The sequence below is a fragment of the Suricata suricatta genome, chromosome 17 (genome assembly GCF_006229205.1).
Source record: "Suricata suricatta isolate VVHF042 chromosome 17, meerkat_22Aug2017_6uvM2_HiC, whole genome shotgun sequence".
Classification (NCBI taxonomy): domain Eukaryota; kingdom Metazoa; phylum Chordata; class Mammalia; order Carnivora; family Herpestidae; genus Suricata; species Suricata suricatta.
In genome coordinates, this window is record NC_043716.1 from 25,676,633 (window position 1) to 25,698,637 (window position 22,005).

The following is a 22,005-nucleotide window of genomic DNA, read 5'->3' on the forward strand; positions in this document are numbered from 1 at the left end:
ACCTTCTGAGTTTCCAGGGCAAGCAGTACTCACTGGCATCCAGAAGTGCAGTCACAGCCGAATCCCCAGAGTTCTGTGGCAAGGCTTTAGGCTGGGACTATGCCTGCTGTCCATTCTCCTTTATTCCTCGTTTTTCCCAAGCTTGATTTTAAACTTTCCTAGCTAATAGTAAACTAACCATTATCTTTTCACTAAACTTTTTATACTCTACCCAATCAGGCCTTGTTTCTGTAACTAAGAACCCCAATATATAAAGTACTTCAATATGTCTAGGTGATTCCAATGTACAGCCATGGTTGAGAAGCTAACTTAGGATGATTAATACTCAAATTGTGGTCCATATCCATCTAGACACCTATGGCATTTAAAATGTAGATTATGGGCTCTACTTACTGAATCATACTATTTTTTTTTTTTTTAAGTTTATTTATTTTGAGCGCTTCAGCAGGAGAGTGTGAGCAGGGCAGGGACAGAGAGAGGGGGAAAAAGGAGAATCCTAACAGGCTTCACGCTGTCATTACAGAGCCTGACGTAGGGCTCAATCTCATGACTAAACCATAAGATCATGACCTAAGTCAAGAGTTAGATGCTTAACCAAGCCATCCAAGTGTCCCTGAACCAGACTCCCTAGATATAAGGCAAACACACGTACATTGTAACAACCCTAATCATTCTTACACACAGTAAAGTGTAAAAAAAAATGAGGGCCTTTGGTAAAGGGAATAAAAATAGTGTTATTTAAACAGCTAATATAAAAAAGTTGTTAAAGAACATTATTCATTTTAGACAAGTATCACAAGAAAACACTATATTCATTTTAGATATGTATCACTAGAAGCAGAATTTAAACAAAGTCACCACAAAACTGAATATTAAAAACAAAATAATGGGGCGCCTGGGTGGCGCAGTAGGTTAAGCATCCAACTTCTGATTTCGGCTCAGGTCATGATCTCAGAGTACATGAGTTCAAGTCCCGAATGGGTTCTGTGCTGATGGCAGGGAGCCTGCTTGAGATTATTTTTCTTTCTCTGCCCTTCTCCTGCTCACTCTCTCTCAAAATAAACAAACAAACAAACAAACAGCTTTGGGGCACCTAGTTGTCTCAGTCAGTTAAGCATCCGAGTTCAGCTCAGGTCTAGGTCTCATGGTTTGTGAGATCAAACCTTGCATCAGGCCCTCAGCTGTCAGCACAGAGTCCTCTTGGGACCCTCTGTGCCCCTTTCTTTCTGCCCCTCCTCAACTCGTTCTCTCTCTGTCACTAAAAAATAAAACATTTTCAAAAAATTAAAAAATAATTCATGCATAAAACATTAAAGACAAAAATAAAAATAAATTAACAATGAAGGGAGGACACGATTTTGAAATAGGACTAATTAGTAGAGAGACAAAGATAAGTTCTCACTAAATAACTTCCAAAGCCAAAACTTACCTTTCCTCCAGCCTGACCCCGTACTGCAAAACAAAATAACGTGGATTCTTCTGCATTTCCTTCCATCTTAAACTGTGCAAAGCTAGCGGCGTGTCCTTCAATGGGCTGAGATACTTTCCTATCTACAGAATATAATTGCATAGCTCCCACCACACGATTTTGCTACAAAGGATCAAAGAGAATACAGTTTGGAGACCCAATGAATCAATAACTCCCACATTCATCAAGCAGTAAAATAATTAAAATGCTTTTTATCACCTTTGGCAGGATTTATAATTCTTTATAACACAGTCTCTCAATGTAGATTTGATACCTCTTCATTTAAAATTTGGCTCCAATGTTATCTTATTAAAACTTATTATGAATATTTAAAATGTGCCTCATATACAACCAAGAACACTCATTCTGCAATAAATAGCCATAATAAATTCCAAATCATTCACACAGGAACTCCATATCCACTCAAACTGCAAATAAAACCTAAACCTAAAATCACCTGGTAAGAGTTCTTTGAAAACATAGGTCACTATAAAGCCATTAAGCTAGCAACCTTTATTTCTTAAAAAAGGAGTCGTCTTTCAAAATAAGTCTCATTCACCATGACCAAACATAGAAAACCTAATTTCAAAATAAACTGCATTCTGGGTGCATTAATTCTCTATGCCTTTTATCAAACATCTAGAAAAAATGTTACCTGTGCAGATATACCAGTCAGAAGTAACCACTTTTGCTTTGCATCTGTACGGTAATTGATAATCTGGCACCCTGCAAGGCTAGAATGGCGATCAAACATTTTCACTGGCTGAGACTCTCCTTCCATACTCCAATGATAAACTGCATTATCGGTAACAAGAGCAACCGTATTCAAAGAGATCCATTTCCAGAAGGTGACATCATCAGTCATGGTATGGGCCTTCATTTTACTTTTCATTTCAATGTTAAATATCTGAAGAGTTTTCCCAGCTAAAAACAAAATTAAGAATTATGAGTCATTAAGAAAATGAAGTTCAGGATAAATTATTATCTAGCTAGACTAGCTCTGTAACAAGGTTTGTAACTTCCAAGCAAAATGGTTCTGTCAGGAGACTAATAACCAACTACAGAAGTGACTCTGATAGAGCAGCAACCTTTGAAGGATGTCTAAGACTAATTCCACAATCTACATCTACAGCTGAAGCAAAAGCTGTATTATCTCTAATAGACATTTTAAATAGATAGTATGACTGCTATACAATTCTAAATCCCAACTGAAACAGTGATGGAAAACATGTAGTAGCCTTTATGCTTATATTAAGAAGGCTTACTTTATGCATCATTTAAGTTAGTTGTAGGTACACAGAAGAAAGCAGATCTGATACAAACACATGAGGAAAATGTCTACTTTCTAAGAGGCAGTCATCCCCCACCCAACCAAATCTTGTGGAAACTGCTTTCTGGAGGAGAATCAACTTCAACTCTGCCTTCCACTACTAGCACATAGAAGAAGTGCATGCTAAAACTGGTTTAAAATACAAAGGGAAATGTGGAGGTGTGGAGAAAAAGGAGGAGGAAACAGAGGAGGGCAGTTTCAGATGCTGTTAATATACTGGAGATATGAACAAAACCCAAGCTTCATAAAATTAAGACAACAAACGGTAAAAGAAGGACAACATTTACCTTGAGTGTTAAGAGTTCATTGAGTCAGATGCAAGGGCTTGTACTTCTAATTTCAAATTAGAAGTCTATCAAATCTATCAGTCCGAAAAAGTGACTAGGTCTAAATTAATACAGGTCAAAGCCCGCAGCTATCACTAGGCTATCTGATCCAGATTAGATCATAGAGACTGAGGAAACTCCATTTGTGAGCCACAGAGAATCTGGATCTTGAAGAACAAAAATTGTAAGATAGTAGCAGGGGAGGGGTGATGGGATGGGACACAGAACATACAGCTTTGTACCATGACCCGTCCTACCACATGTGTAAAAACTTCATAAAACAAAGAATGCTATTCCCCTCCCACACACTATGTAAACCACAACCAGACTTGAACAATTGTTAGTTATAGTCCTGTTTATAAAAAGAAGCTAAGGGTTTAAAGTTGGCTAAAGGGAGGCAGTATTGAAGAATGACTTATTTTTCTTTGCTGCCTTTCCCAATCCCTAGTTAATTAGACTTTTATTATTTTTTTTACACAAAAGGGGTTGGAGTATATATATGTAGGATGATTTGGGGAAGAGGGCAAGGGATAGCAGCTTAACTCCATAGTGTAGACATATAGACACAAATCTATAATGCTATTATTACAATGCTCTGAAAATCTTTCCAATTTATTCTTTTTATATAACAGGACAATAACTAATACAATCTAATTTAAGATAACTCACCATCTGCACACATAAGAAAGCATTAAGAAATGTGATAAGATAACAATAACATTAAAAATAGAAAAGAATTGTGAGAAAATTAAAATGATGGCCTTTCAGTAGAGAGGTGTGAGTTGCTAAGCAGTCGAATCTAAATTTTTCTTTTTAACTTTTTAATGTTTTGTTTTTGAGAGAGTTATGGAGTGCAAAGCGGGGGAGGGGCAGAGAAAGAGGAAGACACAGAATCCGGAGCAGGCTCCTGGCTCTGAGCTGTCAGCAAAGAGCCTGACATGGGGCTTGAATCCACAAACAGTGGGATCATGACCTGAACCAAAGTTGGACACCTAACCTACTGAGTCACCCAGGTACCTCTGTCAAATCTAAATTCTTTAAGGAGGTTGAAGGGAGCTTAATACATTAAAGTATCATATGTATTGTTTAACGAAAGCAAAAAGCTTACTGCTATAAAACCTGTGGTCCTAGGTAAAAGCTGGGGCCTCTCCTTAAGATGAGACAACTCCTGTCTTTGATATGTTAATGGTGACGTAGTTATTTGAATATGCTTGCACCCAACCCTGCATTTAATCTCCAACCAGTATTACTACTAAATACAAAGTTCAAATCATGTGAAGAAAATCTGTTTAAACACTTCAGCACCTTTAACAACTCACCTAACAAATTTATCAAGAAATTACTAAGCACCAAAAGCCTTCTCCTACTACCAAGAAGCAAAGCAGTAAAGCAAAATACAGACAATTAAATGCCTTTAAAGTCAGCCAGCTTGTCACTTAGTCTTCTCACAAACTTCTGTTTTAAAGGGCTGGGGCACCTGGGTGGCTCAGTTCGTTAGCATCCAACTTCAGCTCAGGTCATGATCTCAGTTTGTGAGCTTGAGACCCACATCAAGCTCTGTGCTGACAGTGAGGAGCCTGCTTCAGATCCTCTGTTTCCCTCTCTATCCCTTCCCAACCTCTCCCTCTCAAAAATACACACACATTTGGGGCACCTGGATGGTTCAGTCTGTTCAGTGTCCGCCTCTGGATCTCGGCTCAAACTCATACACGTGCTGTAAGTGCACAGACTGTTCGGGATTCTCTTTCGCCTTTGCTTTCTGCTCCTCCCCCACTGGCTTATGTTTGCTCTCTCAAATAAACATTAAAATAGTAATAAACATTTTTTAAATTTAAAAAAAGGGCAATTACATTCTCATTCTACAGTTCAAAGGAAAAATTAATATAGGCTCCCAGACAGTACGAGGTTCTTTGAACTGCTTGGACTGATAGGTTATACAGTTCTATACTGTGTTGACAACTAAAACGTTACTATGAATAAACTCTAATACCCTTGATTCCAAAGCTTTAATACCCATCTACCTATACACATACATCTAACAATCACTGTAAATTTAAAACATTTCTTTAAAAAGTAGGCTTCACACTCAATGTGAGGCTTAAACTCATGACCCTGAGATCAAAAGTGACATGTTCTACTGATTGAGTCAGCCAGGCACCCAATTCCAACACATTTTTTAGAACGTGATAATCTAAATGAAACACATACCTAAAGCATAAAAAAGGCACAACGTAAATGTTAAGTTTATCTTCATAACAAAATCTTGCAATGTTTAAGTGCTAATATTAAAACATGTTTCAGGATATGAATCACTAATTTCTTGTCTTCTGTAGATGGATTTATGTTCTTAGCACAGTCTTATCACACTGGAGTTATAAAATTTAAATTCACTGAATCTAAAACTTAAAATTTTTCCAAACAGATCTATGCTAAATAGAAAGACACTTCACAGAAACATACCAAGTCATGAAAGTAGTTAAAATCAAATTTAGTAATAGCTTCAACAATGCAGATTTAACCAAATTTAATCAATATACTAAAAAAGTGTTATCATTTTACTGTATTTGAATAAATTATACATGGGGGGGAAGAAAGAAAAAGACCCCACAATCTTTTATACCTTTCAATGCAATTACTTTGCTAGCTGGATTCATGATGGCGCTGTCTGCTGAAATTGGTCTTCGAATTGGATTACTTGGGTCATTCATATCAATGATTACCACCTGGGCCTGCTCTCCTACTTTCTCTCTGATGCAGATGAATTTGTCTGACTCCATAGTTAGGGTACTGAAGCCAATATTTGCTGGGTTTATACCCAGATTCTGGAGCTGGGGGAAAAAAAACAAAAACATAATAAATCACGTTACAAAGTGAATCAGAAAGACTTGCTATTCATGTATTGTCATTACCTCCTTTAACCATTAATGCTTCAAAGGTCAACAGTAACAACTCCATTATTCATTCAAATGAGGCAACTGATAGCCAAATGGTGGCCCTTCTGTTCTTCCAAGAAGTACGGCATTCGCCTATTTTATTATAACCTTGTAGTTATTTTTTTTTCATTTTTAACATTTATTTATTTTTGAGAGACAAAGACAGAGTGTCAGCGGGGGAGGGGCACAGACAGGGAGACACAGAATTTGAAGCAGGCTCCAGGCTCCGAGCTGTCAGCACAGAGTCAGACGCAGGGCTCGAATCCACCAACTGTGAGATCATGACCTGAGCCAAAGTCAGATGCTTAACCGACTGAGCCACCCAGGCACCCCTATAACCTTGTAGTTATAACTAGAAGATATGTTAACTATATGGTTATAACTAAGAGGCAGAACAAATACATAAAAAGGTAAAGGAAAAAGCTACCTTTTGTGGCTCAGGGGATTTGAGATCATTGTTCTTTCTTTGTTTAAGATCTATCCTCCCTTACCCCCTTCAATATTTAGCAGTCACTTGCTTACACACACTGGACTTTAGGAATCTGAAAATTACCTTCAATATAAAAAGAGATTTAAAATTTCAGAGTTCTTACCTAGAGGAACAAAAGGAACTAAAAAAGCAGACACGTAAACAATTGGCAATGCTTTGAAAAAAGTGCCAAAACAAAGAACGTAAGAGGGACCTGGTCAAACAAGGCCCACAGCTAAGGAAATGTGTTCAAGGAAGGTAGACCAGAGAATGCTCAACAGAAGAACAAATACTAAGGTCCAGAGATGTGACTTCAAAAGTCTTGCAGAGCAAAGAATTAAGACAAGACTGATGAGCTGAATGTATCCCAGTAAGAATCCTGAATGTCTCCAAAGGCACAGGAAGCTACCTATGGGTTTTAATAAGAAAAATAATGGAATCAGATTTGCTTTGTATATTAAGAAGATATTCAAGTATTTGGTAAGTAAATATAGATGATCTAAAGATGGTAGGTTTTTGAAAACCAGTTAGGTGTGTAAAAAATAAGTCCCACTAAAAAGTTACCTGAAGGCTTCATTAGCCTTGGCCAGACTATTTTCCCTTTTCTCCAATGGATAATAAATTCACATGAACAAAATTCAAAGGAAATTAAAAAACACGCACATATGCGCGCGCACGCGCGCGCACACACACACACACACACACACACACACACACACACACATCTTGCTTCTGCCCATGACCCCCAGATATCCAATTTTCCTCCCTAGAGACCACCACTGTCACTACTCTCTTATGGACTGGCCTGAGTCAAGCTAATTGTATTTTATCTTAATTCTTTTGTCAAATTCTGCTAATCACACTTAGTAATAAAGAGACCACTTTCTGAATAAAATAAAACGTTAAGATTAATAAGAGACTACATTTTATTCTCACTTCAATGACTGCAAGCACAACCAGTTATAAAGTGTAGTTACAATAACTTAGTTACTGAATACCAGGGTAAGGAGTCAAGCAATAGTCTAACTATTAATACAAACATGGTAATAAAGTAAAAGATTAACTAGCTTTACAAATTCAAGTATATGCTGCAATGCAAGTATACAAGCTGGTAAGTAACTTATAACAAATTTGGTTAAAATAAAATTTGATGAATTATTAATTTTCATTTCTTCATGATTTTAACTTTCGTAGTAATTTTTAGGTCCAGAACTAATGAAAGGAAGATAAATGAGGCCCCCAACAACATACGAAGGGACTGTGGGTGGGCTTCAGAAGGCCTTACACAAATGAAGTTGTCTGTCTAGTTTCAAAGATATATACGTCTATTTTTCTGAGTGGATGGGTCCTCAGACTCCTGTAAAATGTTTTAAGTTTATTTATTTTTAAGAGAAAGAGAACGCACGCACAAGAGTGAGCCGAGTAGGGACATAGAGAGAGAGGGAGAAAGAAAATCCCAAGCAGGCTCCGCACTGTCATGTAGGGCTCCATTTCACAAGCCATGAGATCATGACCTGAGCCAAAATCAAGAGTTAGATGCTTATCTGAATGAGCCACCCAGGTGCCCCTGTGGGGATTTTTAACCTGTTAATAGTGAATATTTGACATCAAAATATATTGGTTCATATGTAATAGTAAATAAGTTAATCCTCACTGTAGAAGTATCTATAAAGTCAGATGCTTAACCAACTGAGCTACCCAGGCACCCCTCCACAGTAATCTTTCTAATAACTGTGGAGAAAAAAATTCCAATAGCTTACAGACCACCCAAAACTGTATGTGTAAGAGTAACAAGTTATCTTCTTTAATTATAATTTATTGTCATGTTGGTTTCCATAAATGTTGTCTTCTAAACTATTCTCTGAAAGAAGAATTCTAGGTTTCTAAGTCACTACACCAAGCATGCATATAAGACAATTTTGAGTTTTAACTGTCACAGCTTAAGTACTTGAATGCTGAGGAGTTAAAATTAATAGTGTTAGTTAAATAGTAACTAACTGAATCCCAAAATACTCTTCAGAGGCAGGTGCAAGACAACTATAAGAAAACTATTAGGAAAGACAGTAGAGAAGAAAGAAGAAACCTATGTTTCTTACTTCCAGCTAGACCCCCAAATAAAAGTCAGAAAAGCATGTTGTCAACAGTAAGCACTGACCTCCAACCTCAGGGTTGTTTTATTTGCAGAAAAAGCAGATTTGGCTGCAAATGGGTGGGGTTCTTGCACTCCCTGCAATCTATGTAATCATTATTTCTCATTCTTCATTTACACATTCTACCAAGAAAGCTATACATATATATATTTTATCTTTTCTACCAAGAATGCACTAGTACTATTCAAAATACTGTTTATGAAATAGACATCCATGCTTTATTTTAAAACATTAAAGAGGAGGCAACTGTCAAGCTCTCAACAATTCCGCATGTTTAAACGTTTTAAAAAGCATACTTAATGCCCATTTATACAACTACACAGAAAACTGATCCTTCCTACAAAGCTTCCCCCAGTTGTTAGTGACAGAACTTCAAGTGACGTATTTCAATCAGTTAACAGAAAGTTACACTTGATTCTACTTCTTCAAATAAGATCAGTAAGATTTTTTTTCCTTACCAGTGATCCTTTTCAGTGAGAGTGCTCAGAACACTCACCAATTCTTCCCAGATTTTCCTGTGACATATTCAAAAGGGAAAGATCCCAAAACACACAGTAATAGGGCAAGTCACCATCATTAATAGCAATTCTGGCTTAAGTACATCCTTAAAATATATCATATAAAAGGGTTAAAGGACATTAAGGAAGACACTTGTTGGGATGAGCACTGGGTGTTATATGTAGAGGATGAACCACTGGATTCTACTCCTGAAATCAGTATTGTACTACATGCTAACCAACTTGGATGTAAATTTAAAATAAGTAAATTTTAAAAAGGGGGGGTTATACTAGACAACTATGTCTACTAATACCTATATAAATTAAACTTTTAAAATGCAACAATGGGGGCATGCCTGGGTAGCTCAGTTCTTAGGCATCCAATTCTTAGTTTCAGTTCAGGCCATGATTTCACGGTTCTTGAGTTTGAGCCACACATGGGGCTCTGCGCTGGCAGTGTGGAGCCTACTTGGGATTCTCATTCTCTCTCTCTCTCTCTCTCTCTCTCTCTCTCTCTCTCTCTCTCTCTCCCCCCTCTCTCACCCCTTCCCTCTCTCCCTCTCTTTCTCAAAAATAAATAAACTTAAAAAAAGCAACAATGTAAAAAGTTTTTATTTTTTTAGAGAAAGAGCACATGCAAGCAAGTGGGGGAGAGGGTGAGAAAGAGAATCCCAAAACAGGTTCCACACCCCCCAAAAAAGGTTTCTCAAAACACCACAAAGCATACAAAATTCTTACTCAATTATAAAGGTTTCATGGTATATGAGGGATCTACCACAGAAACTGTGCAACAAACCACTAATAAACTCAGAAGGCATATGAGTCTCCAAACTTGCAATTTTCAGAGACTGTAGTATATTTGGATAAAAATATCCAAATTCTGGTTACATATTTTATATTCTCAATTAGCAAAATGTTGCTACTACTAAACCTGGGGATATTCTGTTTTGACATATGCTTTGAAATTTCTAGAAAAAGTTTTTATAACTTCAAAAAAGTCCACTTTTTACTATAAATTAAAAAGAATATGGAGTCGGGGCACCTGAGTAGCTCTCTCAGTTAAGGGTCTGACTCTTGATTTTGGCTCAGGTCATGATCTTATGGTTGGTAAGATCGAGCCCCCTGTCAGGCTCTCTGTTGAGGATCTCTCCCCCTCACCACCCACCTCTACCCCACTCTCAACTCACTCTCTCTAAATAAACTTAAAAAAAAGTTAGGTCCAAGAAAAGGGGTTACTTATTTTTTTGAATAGTTATTATACACACATGGCAAAGTATTCCAGTAGTACAAAAGGGTATATGCTGTGAAAAGTGACCCACCTATGTTTCCCAATAATACCTCTCTCCCTCCAGCAATGAGAGATGCTTTTCTTAGAGACAGCTTATGTGTATGAAAGTATAGATTCCACCCTCCCTTTAAACAAAATAAAACACTAATTGCACATGCACAAAACCATACAAATTATCAACTTCTCTTTTAAAAGAAAACCAACTCAAATGTTGCAATTTGTTGGGTTTCCACACTACATTTTGGGCACTGATCCTTAAGTGGCACTACTGTAAGGCCCTAACACTTAAGCCTAGTTTAGTTTCCAAAAAGTTAATTTATTGTTAATCAGTCAAACCAAAACTCTAGAGTCTTGAAGTTACATGTTAGAAATGATACAATGTTTCTTCTTCCCTCTCCTCCTCCTCTCACCTCAATTAGGATTAACATGCCGGAAGGGGGGTGCAGGAAACACTACATGTCTAGTTTTGTAGTGTGGCCAATAGTATTTCAGATTCCCCATTATTTAGAGAACTCAGAAGGTTCTTCACTTAAAGTAGACAATTACTATAAAAAAGTATAACTTTGATTATGAAGTACAAGTGCCATCCAAAATTAGTTGGTTCTGTAGATTCTTCCTAAGAACAAAACATCTGGGTTTAATTCATTTTGTCACTTAAGTGATCCTGGGCTCATTAATCAGTTATCTGTGTACCTGTTTCCTCCTCTGGAACATCTGAGATGACAGTACCTTCCCAGAACTGTGTTTAATGTAGAGCACTGAGAACAATGTATGACATATAGTAAAGGCTCAACAAATACTTTTAGAACACACAACTCATGAATACTTAGGCCAGCTCAAGATTAGCTTTTCTTGTATTTGCATTTATCTACTTAATTCAGCTGTCCTACAGGTTGGATGAAACTCTGGGTGTGAGTATCTTTTGACTACTGATAATAGATTAGTGGTCTCTGAGTGCCTAACTTACCCAGACAGTGTGAAATGCCTCTTTTTTTAAGAATAGGAAATTATACTTAAAAACTTTCGATTCTGCTCTTTAATTTGCCTAAAGTTAGGCAGAAACCAAAATCTTCAAAACCACTTAACATGGAACCATATAACATTTTCATACTAAGTAACCCTGTTTTAATTCCTATTTTTAGGTGTACCATGGAACACTGCTAAGCTTAGTGCTTAGCAGGAACACTGCTAAGGCTTGTCACAAACTTGGCAAATATGCTCTACCACCTTTGCTCTGAGAGAAAGCTGGGAAAGCTAATGCAAACAGATGGCATAAGGTCAGTACCATCAAAAATTCTCTTTACCCCAGAGCTTGAAACTAAAAAAACAGAAGTTAAAATGTAAAGCAAGCATAGAATTTCACTCTTCAATGTGCAGAAAAGCTTAGGCCGGGGCACCTGGGTGGCTCAGTCAGTTAAGCCTCCGACTTCGGCTCAGGTCATAATCTCACGTTCGTGGGTTTGAGCGCCGTGTCGGGCTCTGTGTTGACATGACAGCTCAGAGCCTGAAGCCTGCTTTCAATTCTGTGTCTCCCTCTTTCTCTGCCCCTCCCCACTCATGCTCTGAATCTGTCTCAAAAATAAATAAAACATTAAAAAAAAAAAAAAGCTTAGGCCACCACACACACACACCCCTATACTACACCTTTCCAAAATCAGAGTTTCCCAATGTTTCCTAATCTGCTCATGCCACATAAGTGCAGGTCAATTCATCCAAGTGAATTTAAGTTCTTCACTTGATCTTAGCCAAAAGGCCAAGAAGCGATGAATTTATGTTCTTCAAATAAAAGAACTTTCTTAAAGAGTGAAAGCCTCTTCCATCTCTGCTCTTCAATGTGTTTAACTAATGTTACAGAGGCAAGAATGATCTTACAGAAAGATAAGCATTTCTTTTATAATATGTATACTATTACTTTTCAGGACAATTATAGATTAAATGAGGTTTATGAAATCAGGAGTCCACATTAGTATAAATAAAAAATATAAATAACACAAAATGAAAAACTATTTCTTACAAAGAAAGCTAACTGGTGAAGATGGTGAAAAACTAATCAACAGAATTTTTAAAAAGCAACTCTTTTCAAGTATCACAATAACTGATTCAGAGAAGAATCATCAATGGATACTAAAATTAATGGATGAAATTTTGAGGAATAACATATTTATATAGTCTCACAGCACTCCCTAAGATACTTGGGGAAAAGAGATTCAGAGTGAGGAAACCTGTCAGACACAACCTACCTCAAACGATCAAAGTTAATACCACCAGCAATGGGTCAAATCAACAGTATGTGTTTCCTGACGTGATCCAATACAAAGACAACATTACTTCTGTGGTATTCTTGCTGAAAATACATAACCTGGACTAATCACAAGGATGCATTTTCTTAGGAATCAAAATTGAGGAACACTACAAAAAAGAAATGATCCAAACTTTTCAGAAGTATCTATGTTTTAAAATACAGAGTTCTAGTCGGGCTCTGGGCTGATAGCACAGAGCCTGCTTGGGATTCTCTTTCCCTCTCTGTCTCTCCGCAACTCATGTTCTCCCTCTCCCTCTCTCTCAAAATAATAAATAAAATAAACTTAAAAGAAATAATAAGCAGAGGCGCCAGAATAGTCAGTTGGTTGAGTGTGCGACACATGATTTTGGCTCAGGTCATGATCTTAGGGTTGTGGGATTGAGCCCTGTGTCAGGCTCCACACTGAAGCACAAAACCAGCTTGGGATTCTCTCTCCCTCCCTTGTGCACTCTTTCTCTCAAAATAAATTTTAAAAACTTTTTCTCATTTTCTAAAGATGTATGCTTAAGTATTTAGAAGTGAAAGATCATGATGGTTTGCATTTCTTTAAAATGTTTAAAACAAAAAAAAAAGCACATATAGCAAAATACTAAAATTCTAGATGACTGGGTAAATGGCTCTCCTCAGTTCTCTCTCATATGAAAGCTTGCAAAAAATTTTTAAAGTTTTTAAAAAAGGATTAATCTCTACCCTCTTATAAGGTTACAGAAACTGAAAATTTATTTATAATGATTAGATTATAGGCAATTTACCTGCAGGCAGGAAGGAACAATACAACTTTCAAAAGGTAAAGATGAAAATCAAACCAAAGAGTGATATAATTCAAGTAAGAGTTATACTCTAAAGGAGTTGTACACTGGATGTCTGTCCAATCAGAACAAAGATTTGCTGCACTGTCCAAGACAGAAATGACTAGTCACATGCAGCTATTCAATTTTAAGTATATAGAATGTAATATTCAGTTCCCCAGTCACACAAGGCACATTTCAAGTACTCAACAGCCACATGTGACTACTACTGGAAGGCACAAACTACACATTTCCATCATTGCCCAGTCTAATGAAGAGCAATGTTTTCAGACGTTTTTCTTGAGAATCCAACCAGGAGAAAAGGATAACTTGACTTTAAACTCTGGCAAAATAAGGAAGACAGTTGGCAAAGTTATACAAGGATTTCAAACAAGATAAAGAAAGGAAAAAGTAGAACTTTCAAGTTTTCGAGTCCAGATAGTTTGCAGGAGGCTTGGGAGAAAAACTCTGCAAAGTTCAATACTAGTAGAAGTGAAAACCCAAGGGAAGAACTCCTCAATCTGGGGGCTCTTTCCTCTCAAGAAATCACTAAACTTTCAAATAGCAAAGGCCCAGGATTACCAAGGATTAAGAATGTGCAGATATAAGATGTAATTTCTTCAAATAAACATGAGAAAAGAGAGGCCTGTCTCTATTTCTAAAATATTGATAAATATCTAAGATTTTCATAAATACCATAAAGCTTTTGGAGAAAGATACACACTGTAGGATGAATTTCTAACTAAAAAAAATGAGAAGTGTGCAAAAGATTATATTAAAATCAAAGAGATACGGTAAAAAAAAATTTTATTTTTATTTATTTTGAGTAAGAGAGAATGTTAAGGAGGTGCAGAGAGGGAGGGAGTGCCAGAATCCCAAGCAGGCTCCCTACAGTCAGCACAAAGCCCAACACAGGGCTCGATCTCAAGAACTCTGGGATCATGACCTGAACAGAAAACAAGAGTTGGGACACTTAACTAACTGAGCCACCCAAGCACCCCTAAAAAAAAAATGTTTTTTAACTTCAGCAATATTAGATTCAGAAATCTATGTTAAAGCCTCATCAGTTTTTAACACCTTAAAAGTTTTGTTTTTCCTGTCTTGGTTTTGACACTATATTTGATTTGACTGTAAACATGACAAGCAGAAAAGATAAAGTGTCCATCCATGCTTGAGCAACACATGCCTAGGTGCTACATGAAAGGCTCAAGTGATTTAGCATACATCAAGCACCTAAAACAGTGAGGGGCCACATAAGCACTCCCTATAGTTCATGGATTTCTGTCATTTTACAGTTATCTAGCTCCGGGACTGTGACATCATGAGATAAACTATGTCAAAACAGAATGGCTGAACGTCATCGTATAACATTACATAGTCAAACCTATGGTGGGCTAATCTGCTCTACTCAAAACACATTACTAAGGACTGCTTAGGAAACCCTTCATATATATGGAAGGAATCAGGAACCCGGTGATGATGAGTGAGTGCCTTATTAGAATACATTACTGATTAAACAAACTGAAAATACTGTTAAAGGGACCAAATGGACTATGACTATATGCAATCCAATAATATGCATTTATTATAAAAGGCAGAAAATGCTAGAATATAAGACCAGGTAAAACCATGTTTTTTTTTTTTTTTTTGGTTTATTTTATTTTTGTGAGAGAGGGAGAGAGAGAGACAGAGACAGAGCACAACCAAGGGAGGGGCAGGGAGAGAGGGAGACACAGAATCTGAAGTAGGATCCAGGCTCTGAGCTGCCAGCAGAGCTCAACGCGGGACTCCAAGGGGCTCAAACTCACTAACCGTGAGATCATGACCTGAGCTGAAGTCAGACACTTAAACGACTGAACCACCCAGGCACTCCAACCATGCTGTTTTCTTATGTTTATTTTTGAGAGAGGAGAGAGTGCTCTCATGAGCAAGCAAGGAAGGGGCAGAGAGAGGGTGAGAGAGAGAGAATCCCAAAGCAGCTCTGTGCTGACAGCACAGGGCCTGATATGGGGCTCAAGCCCACAAACTGCAACATCATGACCTGAGCCAAAATCAAGAGTCAACTGAGCCACCTAGGCACCCCCATGCTATTCTTCAATGCCCAATTCTTGGACTAAAGAGGAGACTCTGTTTTAACATAAAGTCTCTATCACAGCAATCAATCACAATTTTTTGTGCCAAAAAACATAATATAATTAAAGGAGTATTTGTCTTGCTTTGATTCGAGTCTACTAATTTCAACCAAAAGGTGTTACATTTGACGAATCACTGCAAACAGCCTTCTTTGTAAGCATACTCAGGGAGTTTGCTTCCTAATGAATGACTGATAAACTCAAAATAGAACTCATTTACCAGCTGTATCAGCTGAAAATCAAAATACAATAAAACTTGTGTTTATGACAGCATTACTAAAAACTTATGTTTCATAATTAGTGCTTAGCTTTACACTTTCCAGATCCTTCCTCCTTGTTTCATCTGAATAGTAAGAATGGAAGGGAAGTACGCACCAGCCAGGGTATTTCAGATGAGACTATTTCGTAGGTGCTCTATGTCTTGTTCTACTTCAGTTACATTTTCTGTAAATGAATCCTGTATCTTGATAGAGACTTAATAGGCGTTACCACCACAGACTTAAGAAGTCAACAATTTGAGAGACCTGCTGATATCTGGCTATCACTCAATGTTGTTATATTTTTTCCCCAATGTAGTTATTTTGAAGTGCCTGAAGATTTGGTTAACTTCCTATCCTAAGTATTTCACTAAGCATAATTTCCTTTAAAAACCCCTAAACATCCTCTACCTTCACTAATATCAAGCACAGTGAAAAAATAAATGCTGACACCAGTCTCTTCACTGAGCCCTTGAAACAAGTCATGAAACTAGCAGAATGTCAAATAAAAACTGCAGTTTCTGTCTTCTACAGGAAATGAAGACAAATGCTGAGAATGCAGCATTCCTTTAGTTTCTTCCATCAACAGGATACTGGCCATTGTTCTGTGTGCTCCACACATTTCAAGCAAGAAGTAAAAATGCATTTAACTCTTGCTGACCCTTTGTTTCTACTCCATGTTAGCCTTTGAGGCAATTATGGTCTTTTAGGAGAATTTGACTCTGGTTACTCACTCCAAAATTAAGTACTATATTCAAGAAGGAACCACAGTTGGACTGTACGACTCTTAGTTTTGGTAAATTATCAGGAAACTCAGGGTTTTTCCTATTTTTAGTAAACTACTGATGGAAAAATTTAAAAACCTTAAAATTGACTCACTCTTTAACAGTCCAATAACTGGATAAAATATTACACCTCAGTCCTGATCAAACTGCATGGGAATAAAGGTAAATTTTTAAGTCTCTAATCTTGCAGATTCTCCAAGGTTATATGCCCTTTTCTGCATAAATACCATTCAGCTGGCACAGAACAAGTGATTGTTACTGAAGTCGTAATTGATTATAGGTAGGTAGGTATGTATGTTTGTTAGGTAAAGGAGGAGGGGCATAGAATTATCCAAACATTCTTTTTGAAAAACTAGAAATGAGGCTTACTTTGAGAGTTCACGATTATAATTCGAAGTGCTGACCTGACATAAAAATCTTCAAAGGATGATGTGAATGTCCCTAGGCAGACACCACAGGCTTGGTTTCCTGGTGTAAGTAACTAAAACTTCTGGCCAGTTTCCTTACTCCTAAATCTGTAAAGGTCTCAAAGAAACTTCACTCTATGACACAAACTTCTCAACAACTTCCCAAAATGTATTTTTAAGTGGGAGCCCAGTGATTAAGCTCAACCCCGTTACTGCTGCACATATTCATGCCTTTTTCTACCCTATACCAACACACCTGCTAGGAAATTAGACATTATGCGGTTAGTGCTCATTTTCCAAGTTGGAGCAATCATTTAAAGTATGATCAACACACAAGTGGTACCAGTTACAAGGCCAGAATCAGTTTTTTACATCTGAATCATGGACTATTTCTGTGTGAACCTAAATGCCAAAAATTCAAAGTTCAACAGTCACTGAATTAACACTCAGCATGACAAGTTACAAGCTTTCTCAAAATCACCTAACATTAACAAATTCAGGGAGTCTGAAATATTAGAGTGACTAAATGACCAGGATTTATGTTCTAACACCTATTGAGCATCTATTACTTGGCAACTTAACATCAATTCAATATTTTATAGCCTACTATTTAAGTGTAAGTTTTGTATGAAACTGCCTTTTTAAAACTTTCTGTTAAGCTATAAATTTGTTGTCACTACAAAGGTAACAAACAACCTATAGGGAAAATAACTGGTTTTAGGCTCAGGGTTTAGAGTATACAATTTGTACATAGCTCATGTGCTCTAAAAAGTGATAAAAACTTTCCATCCCCAAACCCTATAGATACTGCTTCACTGTCTGACCTTCAGTTAAAAACTTATGACTGCCTTGACTTTTTGGTCAGGGAGAGGGTACGCAATGGATGCTTGCAGGTTTTTTTTTTTTAATTCTTGGTAATAAAATTTCCCCAGGCCTGTCTCAAATGCTGAACCCTGTAAATCTTGCTTCTTTTTTCATAACAGTTAAATTTTCTTCCATTGTCTGAAAAGTGCTTCCAATTATTTTGGTTTCTGTAACTCTTAGACTTGTAACCTATTCTGTCACACCGCCTCTTGTATTTCTGGAATTTCTCTCTAAGTTTAAAATCTTCAAATAAATTTTCAAGTTAATCTTCCACATTGCTGATGTCCACAGATGCAATTCTGCTAACTGCTCCAGGATGAATTGTTTCTGTATATATTCTATTACTGCAGCTCTTTATCACCGTGGGTCTTTCCAGTCATATTGTATCAAGTTTCTTTACATGCCACAGATAATGCTAAGTTTCCTGAAGTTTTCTTCCAATTCCAATATAAAAAAACTTAAGGATTTCTTCAGATCTCTTCCTTGTTCTGTAGTATTTTTTCCCGTAATCACACATTTAATCAACTAATGAGCAGCTATTGTATGCCATACACCAGGCTAATACAGACAATTCTACAGTAAGTGATGTATGGCATTCCCTACTCAGCACACAGCAATTACAATGGTATAATTACAAAGGATGCATAAATTTATAAATTAATTTTTAAGTCTCCTTTAAAAAAATTTTATGTTTTTTATTTATTTTTGAGAGACAGAGAGAGACAATGCAAGCAGGGGATGGTCAACGAGAGGCAGAGACACAGAATGGGAAGCAGGCTCCAGGCTCTGAGCTAGATGTCAGCAGAGACCGACGTGGGGCTTGAACCCAAAAACCGGGAGACCATGACCTGAGCCGAAGTGAGACGTTTAACGACTGAGCCATCCAGGCGCCCCTATAATTCTCCTTTTATAAGGAGAAACTGAAATACCATCTAAAGCAGGACACATAATTTAAGGGAGGGCAGAGCTACAAGACTTGGGAGAGCACACACAGAAATAGAAATACCATTATGTGCCCAAATGGGGTATTTATTTTAGCAAGCAGACCATTCCCTCAACACTCAAAAAAAGCCTTTTAACTAGTACTAATTAGAATGTGGAAAAACTAGAACTCTCATACAGTGCTGGTGGGGATGTAAAATGGTAAACTTGCTATGAAGAAGTTGGACAATTCCTCAAAAAATTACAATAAGTTCTAAACCATATGACCTGGCATTTCCACTCCTCAGTATAAATCCAAAAGAACTAAAAATGAGTATTCAAACAAAAACTTTAATGGCCACAGCAGCACCATTCATTCACAATAGCCAACAGGTGAAAGAATCCAAACCCAACTAATGAAAGGACAAATAAAATGTAGTGTATCTTCTACTCAGTGGAGTATTACTCAGTAAAGGAATGAAGCATGAGATACATACTACAATATGGGTGAACCTCAAACATCATGCTTAGTAAAAGTTAGACAAAAAGTCACATGTAGGAATCCATAGGGAGAGAAAGAACATTACTGATTGCAGGGGATGGAAATGAGATACTGCTTAATGAATTTGGGGCTTCCTTTTGGAGAGATGAAAAGGTTTTGGAAGTAGATACAGAAAATAGTTGCACAATGCTGTGAATGTACCATTAAACTGTTCACTTCAAAATGGTTAATTATAAGGTCTGTGAATTTTATCTCAATTTTAAAAGATCTTTGGCCCTGTTAGTATAAATTCTTAGGAATTAGATATGCTTTATATACACTTTAAGTAGTCATTTGAGTTAGTATTTATAAAGACATTTAAAATTATAAAATAATTTACAGGGGTGCCTGGCTGGCTCAGTCAATAAGAGCATGAGAGTCCTGATCTCAGGGTCATGAGTTCAAGCCCCATGTTGGGGTCATAGAGCCTACTTAACAATAAATGAATAAAATTATAAAATAATTTACTTGAAAATGTTTTTCTACTCTTCACATTTCAGAAACCATTTTAACTCTTCATATGTACTTTTTTACATCAGTGTTTTCATAAACACTAGAAAATCCTCTCCATTCCATTAAAATGCTTTAAAAAAAAAAAATCCAGGGGCCCCTGGGTGGCTCAGTCAGTTAAGTGTCTGACTTCAGCTCAGGTCAAGTCCATGGATTTGAGCCCCATGTCGGCCACTGTGCTGACAGCTCAGAGTCTGGGGTCTGTTTTGGATACTGTGTCTCCCTCTTTTTCTCTCAAAATAAATACTAAAAAAGAAAAAAAAATTTTTTAATCCATTATGGTACAATCATGGTAATTTCAGAACATGCCTAAAATGCCATTTGCATATTAGGTGAGTTGGTTTTTTTCACTTGTTTCTGGATTATGATCTCCAGAAATATATCCCTAGTGGACTGAGTTTTTGAGGGATGTTTAAAATGTTTCCTTACCCCATCCAACAGTTCTGTGAGGCCAGAGAACAATAATTATTAGATATGTTACATTTATCTCTTATCAATCCAGATGGATTTCAAGCCCATGAATATGTTGCAGTATTCGAAATAGAAGTTAACTGTGAGAGGACTCAGTGTGGAGACCTGGTAAGGCTTTTAATATAAGGAAACTCCTTCTTGAAGAATATTTTATGGTAATATATAGTACCACAGAGAGTGGGGAAAGACATGAATTTTGTAAACCATGTTCTCCCTGAGGGTTTTTTCCCTAATTATTCACCCTCAATGAGTTATCCAAAGTTAGCTATTTGCCAAGTTGTGCATACATGGTTAATCTTTGGTGGTTTTCAAGTCCTTTATCTCAGCTAGTCAGAAACAGATGAAAGCAACTCTCCCAAACCCCATTTTCATCTACTCTGATTCTCACAGTCAATAGATGTTGTCATCAAATGGATTCTCCTCGGGGCGCCTGGGTGGCTCAGTCGGTTAAGCTCCCGCTTCAGCTCAGGTCATGATCTCACGCTTTGTGGGCTTGAGCCCCGCATGGGGCTCTGTGCTGAAAGCAAGCTCGGAGCCTGGAGCCTGCTTCAGATTCTGTGTCTCCCTCTCTTTCTGACCCACCCCTGCTCGTGCTGTCTCTCTCTGTCTCTCAAACATAAATAAAAAACATTTAAAAAAAAAAAAAGGATTCTCCTCTAGAGCCTCGAGGAAGAATATAATCCTGCCAAAACCATATCTTCTCCTAGGGGATTCATTTCAGCCTCTGTCCTCTAAAACTGTATAATAAATTTCTGTTGTTTAAAGCATTATATATGTGTGTGTGGTCATCAGAAACTGCAATCCCTAGGATGCCCAGTGTACATCACTATTAGAGTTCTTCCCTTCCCTACTCTAGAAATGGACTGGATGTGGAAAATAAAATCAAAGGACCACCTGGATGGCTCAGTCAGGTAAGTGTCAAACTCTTGACTTCAGCTCAGGTCATAATCTTGCAGTTTCTGAGATCAAGCCCTATGCCGGGATTCTCTTGGGAGCCTCTCGCCCCCGCTCTCTGCCTCTCCCCTGCTCGTGTTCTCTTTCTCAAAATAAACATTAAAAAAATAAAATAAAATAAAAGGAAAGAATCTGGTGTAACTCCAAGATCTTGGCTTCAATAACTGGGTAGATGGTATGTTTTTTTTCCTTTAGCATGTCATATATATCCTACTCTACTGGAAAAAGGGAGACTCTGCTCTTCCACAGGGCTAAGAAAGAATACCTGAGTGTCTATATAAGCTAAGTATTATTATATAAATACAAACACACACCCCAGTCTAACTTTACAATTGCCAAAAAGTATTACTTTAACTGAATGAGGAAGTTCAGAAAAGATAAAAATAAAGAGTTCAAACATCTGAAACATTTTCCACAATAGAACACTGCAGAATTTAAATTTTTTAATGTGGCAAAATGGTTTCAATGCATGTAGTTCCTATCCTTTCAGGAATAAGCTTTAAAATCTTTTACTTTAGAACTTAAAAGTCCTTATTTACTCAATGATTCATAACAGGAAGTAATAATATTACTGGTAGTTCTGCCTCCAAAGCACAACCCTACAAGCTTGTA

At 37.2% G+C, this 22,005-nt stretch overlaps 1 protein-coding gene across 2 annotated transcripts in view; it reads right to left on the minus strand.

Annotated features, from left to right (window-relative positions):
* Window positions 1-22,005, minus strand: part of CLTC (clathrin heavy chain) — a 65,194-nt gene that overhangs the window by 35,822 nt on the left and 7,367 nt on the right. For both annotated transcript variants that reach the window (XM_029926714.1, XM_029926715.1), the window contains exons 2-4: window positions 5,745-5,952; window positions 2,124-2,392; window positions 1,430-1,591 (exon numbers count right to left, since the gene is read on the minus strand). In XM_029926714.1, coding sequence (XP_029782574.1) covers window positions 1,430-1,591; window positions 2,124-2,392; window positions 5,745-5,952 — 639 coding nt within the window. The remainder of the gene's footprint in view (window positions 1-1,429; window positions 1,592-2,123; window positions 2,393-5,744; window positions 5,953-22,005) is intronic.